Source organism: Gossypium hirsutum, chromosome D01, assembly GCF_007990345.1.
Source record: "Gossypium hirsutum isolate 1008001.06 chromosome D01, Gossypium_hirsutum_v2.1, whole genome shotgun sequence".
NCBI classification, from domain to species: domain Eukaryota; kingdom Viridiplantae; phylum Streptophyta; class Magnoliopsida; order Malvales; family Malvaceae; genus Gossypium; species Gossypium hirsutum.
In genome coordinates this window covers 21,052,360-21,062,208 of record NC_053437.1, presented here as the reverse complement: position 1 = coordinate 21,062,208, position 9,849 = coordinate 21,052,360, and the positions used below count along the sequence as shown (strand labels likewise).

At 31.8% G+C, this 9,849-nt stretch overlaps 1 protein-coding gene across 15 annotated transcripts; it reads left to right on the top strand.

Moving 5' to 3' along the window:
• The first annotated feature begins 3,116 nt into the window (after nt 1-3,116).
• On the top strand, nt 3,117-7,899 carry LOC107922387 (transcriptional corepressor LEUNIG_HOMOLOG). Of its 15 annotated transcripts, none has more exons than XR_005909458.1 (5): nt 3,117-3,626; nt 4,612-4,687; nt 5,985-6,054; nt 6,362-6,463; nt 7,347-7,899. XR_005909458.1 is itself a non-coding variant. In XM_041087299.1 (5 exons), the coding sequence occupies exons 1-4, from the start codon at nt 3,385-3,387 to the stop codon at nt 6,376-6,378; spliced, it is 291 nt and encodes a 96-aa protein (XP_040943233.1). In that variant the 5' UTR covers nt 3,136-3,384; the 3' UTR covers nt 6,379-6,463; nt 7,347-7,899. The 15 variants fall into 15 exon arrangements, 1 of the variants encoding a protein (XP_040943233.1); XR_005909456.1 differs by having other exon boundaries at nt 4,586-4,687; XM_041087299.1 differs by lacking the exon at nt 5,985-6,054 and adding an exon at nt 4,406-4,460 and having other exon boundaries at nt 3,136-3,492; nt 4,577-4,687.
• Nucleotides 7,900-9,849: the final 1,950 nt, after the last annotated feature.

The following is a 9,849-nucleotide window of genomic DNA, read 5'->3' as shown; positions in this document are numbered from 1 at the left end:
TCGCTTATCTCCCAACCTCACTTTATCAACCAGGATAAACTGCGATTTACTCGACCAAACTTATCTTCTAATCTCATTTAACCTATGATTACTTTCTAGGGTTGCCAAGCCTAAGGTTTATGAACGCGTAATCTATACCGACTAATCTTATCAGGGAACCCCAAATCCTCCGTTAATCATATTCCCATCCACTTGTTAATCTCCTCTAAGGGATTTAGCCACTCATGTTGTTCATAATCTTAATCTCAATTGAATAAAACATGTAAAGAACATGATTGAATCGAAAGAGAAAAGAGATTAGAATAATCCCGATTCAGTGTCAAGTAAAGCGCGAAGTAATGAATCTATTGATTGGAATAATCAAATATCGTCGCTTGCGAAAGGGAAATGACTGAAATACTATGATTAGATAATAGAACTCTTGAATTGAAGCTAATTCCAAGAGAATAGAACAAAGATTTTATGAAAACCAAAAGAAAACTAAGTTTAATCCTACTCCTAATCTACGAGGGTTATTTGAAGGAGTCTAAGACGACTAAGTTACATCAAAACCATAAGGTGTTATTTAGAAGAGTCTTGGTTGCCTGAATTAGGTCTTTGGCACATCATCGGTCTTCGTATAAATTCAATTGTGAGGATAAAAATAGCCCTGGAAAACTTGGTTTGCACGTCAGTTCTATGTCGCGCCATACACCACCTATGGCGCAACATGACAAAAAATTTATGCCTTCCTGGTTCTATGTCGTGTTTTAGCGACTTGAGAAGCTTATGCGTCACTTGTCCTTTGCTCCTTTGTCAGTTGGGCTTATAAATCATCATCCTACACACTCAATTACACAAATTAGCACTACATAAGGCTCGTGTCAACCTAATAGGTCACAACACTTACAAAATGTGTTAAAAATAATTGTTTTTACTAGGTTTTAATCCTAACTACTAAGTACCAAAAACATAATTATAAATACTAAATTGGCTAGAAAACAAGCTCCTTAAGTGCGAAAATAGACCGAAATTACTACTACATTTGATGATAGGTCAAAGATATAGGAGACTTCCAATCATGCTTGTGTAAATGATCTGGGGAGTGGGCATTCCCTTGGTGTCTGAGGATAGTTTTTCACTTATAGACATAGGTGTTGGCTTTGATTGCTCTAAACTAAACTTTTTCATGAAATTCCTAGCATCTTTCTCTTGGGAGAAAAAATTTTAATTCTCCAAATGCTTGATTTAGAGTCTAATGAAGTAGGATAGTTCCCTAACCCACTACACCAAAACAGGCTTTTAGCGATATTTTTAGTGCCGTTTGGATAAAAAAATGCCGCTAAAAATCGAGCATTAGCGGCGCTTTACAAAAAACGCCGCTAAAGATCGAGCATTAGCTAAAAATGAGAATTAGTGGCGTTTTTTGAGAAAACGCCACAAAAAACCTAAGCCCAACGACATCTTTTTTGACTTTTCGGGGCTTTAGCGGCGTTTTTGGAAAAGCGCTGCTAATGCTCTGGGCTTTAGCGGCATTTTTGGAGAAGCGCCGCTAATGCTGTTTTTGAGAAGCGCCACTAATGCTCTGGGCTTTAGCGGCGTTTTTGGAAAAGCGCCGCTAATGCTCAGGGCTTTAGCGGCGTTTTTGAAAAAGCGCCGCAAAAACATTTTATCTGTCTAATTACTATTTAATTTGTTTCTTTATATTAATTACAATTAAATTTATTTTTAATTGAATATTTGTTAAAAATAGATAAATTTGAAATAATGACACGTATAAATAAATTGAAATAAAAAACATAGAAAAATATTTGTTAAAAATGGAAAAATTAAAATATTATTATTTAAAATAATTTTAAAATTTTTTGGGTACATGACTGATTGATTTTTAATTTATATATTAAATAATTTCATATATAATTGTAAAAGATACGATAGTATTAATTTTAAAATATTTAATTAATTATCATTATAGTTTAGGGTTTAATATATATGGTTTAGGGTATATGGTTAATTTAGGATTTAAGGCCGATTTAGGAGTTACAATTTTAAGGTTTATAGATTATGGAATTAGGGATTATGGATTAAGGGTTCTGGTTTAAGGGTTGTGATTTAGGGGTTAGGGTTAGAGATTAAGAGTTAGGGATTTAAGGTTTATCAATTCGGTGTTAGGTTAGGATTTAAGGTTTAGATTAATTAGTGTGCTTTAATTTATATTAAATAATGTTTAGGGGTTAGGGGTAGTGATTCGAGTTAGGGTTTAGGGTTTAGATTAATTAGTGTTTTTTAATTTATATATTAAATAAGGTTTAAGGGTTAATAGTTAGGGGTTAGGGGTTAAGGGTTAGCGGTTAGAGCTTAGAGGTTAAGAGTTAGTGATTTAGGGTTTAGAGATTCGAGGCTGGGTTAAGGTTTAATGTTTAGATTAATTAGTATTTTTTTAATTTATATATTAATTAAGTTCTTATATAATTGTAAAAGAGGGGTTATGGGTTTTAGGGTCTATGTTTTATGATTTAGGGCTTAAAAGACAGGGGTTAAGGGTTTAGGGTTTAGATTAATCGATGTTTTTTAATTTATATATTAAATAATTTTTTATAGAATTGTAAAAAAGATAATATTAATTTTAATATATTAAAATTATGATTATAGTTTAACTTATTTAGGAGATAATAGATCAATTTTATATATATTAAATGGTTTAGGATTTAAGGTTTACTTTAGATTTGTTAAATGATGAAATTTTATACAATTAATTAATGTTTTTATATTTAAAAATATTTAATCAAAACTTAGATTAAATGGTTTAAACCATTTGATATATTTAAATATTAGATTTAAAAAAATTGATAAATAAATAAATTCATGTAACAGATTGATATGGATAGGTAAGTATCTATTTTGGATAGGATCAATTTATAACAAATAAAAATAAAATACAAAAACTAAAATCATTCCACATTGAACATCTAGCAAAATAGCTATATTTTAGTTAGCAAAATAAAATATTTTTAGTAGAGCAAAACAACGTCGTTTTGTTCAAAATAAAATAATTTTTTGTGACGTTTTTATAATTAACGCCGTAAAAAGTAAGCAATAGCGGCGTTTTTATAAAAACGTTGTAAAAATCATTTTATGAGAAATCGCACCATTTTCCCAAAAATTTCCCCCGTGAAATTCTTAATCTTCCCTTGGCCGACAATGTTTTGAACTTTCTTTTGATACCCGTTCCCTTTCCATTCACCAAGTCCTTTCTCCTATTACCCTTTCCCCTCTCCCTTTCTCTCTTTCCTCTTCACTTGACCCTATCAAAGGAACCCAGCTTTCCATCTCGCTACCAGACGATGATGTTTTGAACTCCTTCTTCATCGTTTTCTCTACTTCCCCTTCTTCTTCTGCTCTCCAATGGCTAACCGAAAAATACGAGTCCCCACCCATTCCACCAACCATGTTTATCTTATCTTTCAGAACAAAAGAAACAACACCACCAGCCTAAGCCTAAACAGATCTGAGGTTTCTATTTTGGCTAAACCAAGACTATAGCTTGTTCTATACTGTTGGTCGGTCTGTTTGTTTCCAAAGATAACTTCACTGCATTTTCTTTGCTTTTTCCCAATGGATGTTTTCTAGCTTCTTTTCTTTTAGAGGTTAGTTAGCTTCTTTTCTAGGTTTTTATTTCTAATTGGGGTTCTTTTCTTTTGGGGTTCTTTTCTGGGTTTAAATTTGAAACTTAGATTGCTTTTCTGGATCTACTACTTCTTTTATTTCTTATTCCATTCTTCAGGCATATATGTTTGATTATGTGTTAAGGCATGATACATTGAGACCTGATATATGTATATGTAAGTATTATTCACCTCATTACCTTTGCAAGGATTAAAGATTGTTGAAATTGATATTGGAAATATAAATTCTCTAAGTGGGAATTTGTAGTCAAATAGATAGAACGAACACCTAACCAAGGTATTAAAGAATGATTTCTTACAAGTTATTAATAACCTGGAAAGACAGGTGATAAACTGTGTGGTTTAGGACAACTTGCTGTCTGAAACTGGAAAGTTTTCGCCTTTTTTGTTGTTTAAAATATACTTTTGATTTCAATCATTTCATACAGAATTCCACCATAGATGTTCAGTTTTTGATACTATCTTCTATCGTTAATTCTTAGTTAACATAATAGTTAATACAGTACGGTGGAAGTGAGTGAGGCCCTTACAATCGATTTACAGAATGGAACTGTGCTTCGGTTGGTTCTTACTTGTGTCTTCGATTCCTGTGATTTTTGCTCAAGATATTAGTCATGGATTGATTGTAGTTGATGGAACTATGACTGTTGCTCAAGTTGTTAGGCACATACATAAATTTTCATTCACTATATGTCATATTCATGTTAGGCACATACATACAATCATCATTTTTTATGCAGTCAGTTGGTTCAAGGAAATCAAGGAAGTGTAAATGCAGCATTGCAACAAATTCAGGCATTGATTCTACTAACTTTTTTGCTAGTTGGAAAAAGTTCTTTCTGTATTTGCTGCAACATTTTGCAATCAATCTCTTTCTGTTTCTTGAACTAATATATATATATCCTTGCAAGACATTAAAGGTGACGTGAATTTGGGTGGTCCACAGAGAGCCATGCACGTGGATCCATCCTCAATTTATGGACAGGGAATCATGCAGTCAAAACCTGGAATAGGAAATACAGGTACCCTTTGTAACTACTGGTTTTATATTCACCTTGCACCATTCACCTTGCTACATACTAATGAGTTTCATTTCCATAACCTAACTTCTAATTATCTTGTCATGGATTTATTGATTTACTATAACATTATGTCATTTCCATTCAGCCTCTACAAAAAGTTTTGTATTTGGTTTCATCACAGTCCATCTTATCTTTCCTACCTTATTCAACTCACATGCTTCTAAATTTGGCCAATATGATCCCAAATGTTTCAAAAGGAAAGCTAGTACATTAGGTGTTTGCTTGTGGGCTACTGTAAAATATACTTAGTGCACTGTAACTTAAGATAATTGGGTGATTCTCTAGTTTGGCACTGTCGTTTGCTAAATCTAGCTACTCTAAAAAAATACTACATGAAGTTGCTGCTTCTATTTTGTGTGGTTCATTTCTGTTTTAAAATGAAGGCACCATATATAATATCCTTTGGTTCTATAGTTTATTAAATCGAGGTATTCTTGTATATATTCTTATACTTCCATGCTTACTTTTCTTCTGACCCTTGGAGTTGGTAGCTCTCCGTTGAAGGGTTGGCCATTAACCGTAAGCTTTAAACTAGACTTGTGTCCTTAATTTTTATTTTCCATATCTGGGTTATTGTCCTTAACCGACTCTAGGTGATAAAAAAATAAAACAATGGAAGAAGAGGAAATGTTTAACGTGTATGCCCATTTATGATTTTCTTAGTTTGGTTTGAAAATAAGGAATTTGGTTGGAAAATCATAAAGTTGATTTATTTCTTTATATGCATTTATATATATTAATAGGAATTAATTATCTCTATATAAAATTGTTAGGTTTGTCTACATTATTCATCTTTTAAACTTTTTTTTATTTTATATGTTAATATTTTTTTTGAGTTTTAATTTGTACTATTTTAATCAAATAAATATAATTTTGAATGTAAAAAAACATTAAAGAAAATAAAAATCACCATCGTTATTATTCTAATATTTTTAAAATCATGGTACAAAAGAGAAAAGATCAGCTGTTCTCAGGTTAATAATTTATATTATGTCTATCACTTTTGGTTCTTCGATTGTCAATTCTCTAGAGACCGTAGAGGAAATGTAATTTATTTTCTTGGTTATAGGTTGCTTTTTACCTCTGCTATGTCATAATGTTTTATAAATTGGATATAAGTGACTATTTAATCTTTGCATTTTAAGGAGGAACTTATCTGTTATTTATTTTAGAATTGTTTTTCTTCAGCTGAAATAACCCTTGACAAATGTGACATTGAATTCCTCACTTGTATTAGATTTGATGAACTGGAGACAGCATTGATGGAGATGGTTTAGCAAGACAATCGACGCCAATTATGTGCTAGGGTAAACTGGAATATGTTATTCAAGTTGCCAAAATTTACAGTTAATTGCTGACTTGCTTTTAAAGACAATTATAAAACTATGTAATTCCTATCATGCAAATCATTTTGCTTGCTTTTACCTGGCACCTTAGGCTTCTTCATGAAATTTAATGTCAATATGCATTACCAGAACTTGCTAAAAAACCCATGTTTCTAGTTTTCATGAATCATGAACTGGAAGTTGCAAGTTTTCTTAGCAGTTTGAAGATTATTTTCTTCTATTGATATGTATGTCTTTATGATAATGATGTTTGTTAAATATTTCATAGATCTTAATGCGATTTGAGCAAGATCAAAAGGAAACTGAAGATGCTTGTAGATTTGCCAAACAAAATGCAGCTGCACAGAGATATTCTGTTGAAGTGCTTCAGGTACTCATTGTGTTCAAGTTTCTTGTTTTTTTGTTTATAAATTTTCCCCTCAAACATACCTTATTGAGGCACTTAAATTTTTTTTCTTGTGAAAAGTAAGCAGATATTATATGTAATTTTCCTGGTCTTTTTATAAGATTCAACCCCCCACCAAAATATATATTGGGGTTAAAATATAAGATAAGTCCATGTACTTTTAAAAATTTTGATCCATTTTACACGTAACACCTGTTTCTTTTATTATAATTATTTTTATGGCCTAGCCATAATCGAGAAGGTCACATATTTACTGGTTTTGTTTCATTGTTTGTTCTTGGTTACCACCATTTCAAGTCAATTTGTAAATTCTATTTTAGGAACTTTGCTTGTTAAGTGTACATTAATCCTTTTAAATGTCGCTTAAGATTACCAATTATTTTATATTTGCTTGCCTTGTTGCTGCTATAGGGGGATCTCTTTTTGGATATGATCTTGGTGTTTTTGGTCAGATTTCTTTTCTATGATTCACTTTTGTTTTTCTTTTTTTCATTGGTTTTTTTCTTCAGCCTGTTTATGAATTCTATTCATTTATATTAAGTATTAGCAATTGCTAAAATGTTTTTAGATTTGTATCCTATCTTCCAGATTTACTGATTTGCTTTTCAATCAAAACGATGTCTTGAGAAGAACCCTCTCTAGACAATTTCTTTAATCATCAAAATATAATCTTCATATATTATATATTTGGTATTTGGGGATTATCAATGATTCCTAAGCTACTTGCATTATAGATTATGTATTTGTTTATGTTTGTTAGAAGATTTATGTTATTTGATTCAAAAGAGCTCAATAAGATGCTTATTTCAAGATGATGACACTGTTTATCTTTTAATATTGATTGCAGGTGGAGTGACTTCCATGCATGATTTCTTGAAGGAATTCTTCCCAAAGATATATAGAAGGAAACAAGCACATCTTCATGAAACTGACTAATGCAAATATGACAACCAGCTCCTCACACTTTTTACGTCTTCGCTCTACTTCGCAGGCCTTGTTTCTACATTTGGAGCCTCCTATGTTATTAGAAACAAAGGGCGTCGAGCCTGCATCCTTGTTGGTGCAGTCAGCTTCTTCCTAGGAGGAGCTATCAATGTAGGTGCGGTGAATATCACAATGTTGATTATAGGACGCATTCTTCTTGATGCAGGCATCTAAATGTGTTTGGTATTTTATGTATCCAACATTTATTGATGCACTTAGAGATTTGGATGATCCTCTTACAATGGTGCACCTGTTTGCAATGTTAACTTTGAATATTTGAATCTTTGGATTTAGGATTTGTTTGAATTATCCTTCTAATTAGTTACTTTTCTCATTTCCTACTGGATAGAAATGTGTTTGACTTTGGATATTTTCATCATTTCAGGCAAGAAAGATTGATTTTTATTACAGTCTAATTATGGTTTTAGTATAATTTGATTTTATTATAATCTGGTTTCTTTAATTTTATAATATTGATGTGAATTTAAAAAAAACTATGGTAGATATGTGAATTTATTATTAGTTAGGATTTATTGGAATTTTAGGTGCTCATTTATTTAAACATAATATTTTAATTCTAAATTTAAATTCATTAATTTTTATATTTAGCTTTAAAGTTAATATTTTAATAGAAATATTAATTTAATTAATATTTTTTATCCTTAAAAGTATGTAGTTTAAAATTTAAATTTAAAAAAAACATAATATAATATTTATCATAGAAATAAATATTATTTAATTAAAATATTTTTTTAAAAGTCATGTTTTTAGCGGCGTTTGTCAAAAAGTGTCGCTAAAAGTCATATTTATAGTGGCGTTTGTGGTATAAGCGCCGCTAAAGGTTAAGATCTTTAGCGGCGTTTGTGGTAGAAGCGCCGCTAAAGGTCATGATCTTTAGCGGCGTTTGTGGTAGACGCGCCGCTAAAGGTCATGACTTTTAACGGCGTTTATTTCTAAAAGCACCGCAAATGTTTGCGGCGTTGACAATAGCGGCAATAAAGGCCTAAAAAAACGCTGCTAAAAGCCTGTTTTGGTGTAGTGACCATACTCATTTTCATTTTCACAAATGAGTATTTAGTTAAAATGGTGGTAGCATCAATGATTATGTCATCCACATATATATGTGCTATAATAGTTGTCCCTCTTTGTCTTCTTATTAACAAGGTATTGTCAACTGAATCTCACTCAAGCCCCTACCCAATTAAATATTGTGATAACCTTCCATACCTTGCTCGAGGGGCCTATTTTAAACCATAAAGTGCTTTCTTCAATTTGTAGACATGTCCAAGATGTGTCGGATCCTCAAATCCTTTAGGTTGGGCTACACACACCTCTTCCTTCAAGAAACCATTTAAGAAGGAACTCTTAACATCCACCTTGAACAACTTGATATTAAGATGTGCAACAATTGGAAGTAATATACGAATGACCTCTAATCTAGCTATTGGGGCAAAGGTTTCTTCAAAGTCATTCCCTTTTACTTAAGTTTAACTTTGAGCGACCAGCTTGGCTTTATTTCTTGTAATATTTCCTTGTTCATCTATCTTGTTTTTAAAAATCCACTTGTTGCCAATCACATTGAAACTAGATGTTTTAAGAACCAATTCCCACACATCATTTCTCTCAATTTGTTGCAGCTCTTCTTGCATAGCTTGTATCCATTCAGCATCTTGTAAGGCTTCTTCAACTTATTTTGGTTCTATTTGGAATATGTAACATATCAAACAAACCATATCTCAATAGTTTTGCCTTGGTCTACCTCTTGTTTTAATCCCATCATGTATACTGCCAATCATATCAACTGTTGAATAGTTCTTTTTTACCCTTGCTTAGGTTGAAGTGGTTCACCAGCATTTGACTACTCCCTAGTTTCACCACTAACTCTATTTTCCTAGTTTTCTACCTTCTTCTTCTTCTTCTTCTTTTTCTTCTTCTTCTTCTTCTTCTTCTTCTTCTTCTTCTTCTTCAAACTTGATAATGCCAAAGGGAGTGGGCATAGCCTCAGACACTGGATTAGAAGTTGTGTCTTCATTATCATCACCATGGATTTCATGAACTCCAGCATTATCTACCACCATATTTTGTCTCCATGACTTTCTTTTTTCATTTTTTGAATACCTTATAGGCTCTTCGTTTCACAACATACCCAATAAAGATGGATTCATTAGATTTAGTCAAACTTATCTTGGTATTTCCCATATCTCAAGATGTAACATTTGCTTCCAAAGACAAGGAATTGTTTCACTGTAGGTTTCTTTCCTTTCCAAAATTCATATAGATTTGCTTTAAGCCTTAGGTCTAATCATGACTTTGTTGATTACATACATAGTTGTGTTAATATACTTAACCCAAAATTGATGCGAGAT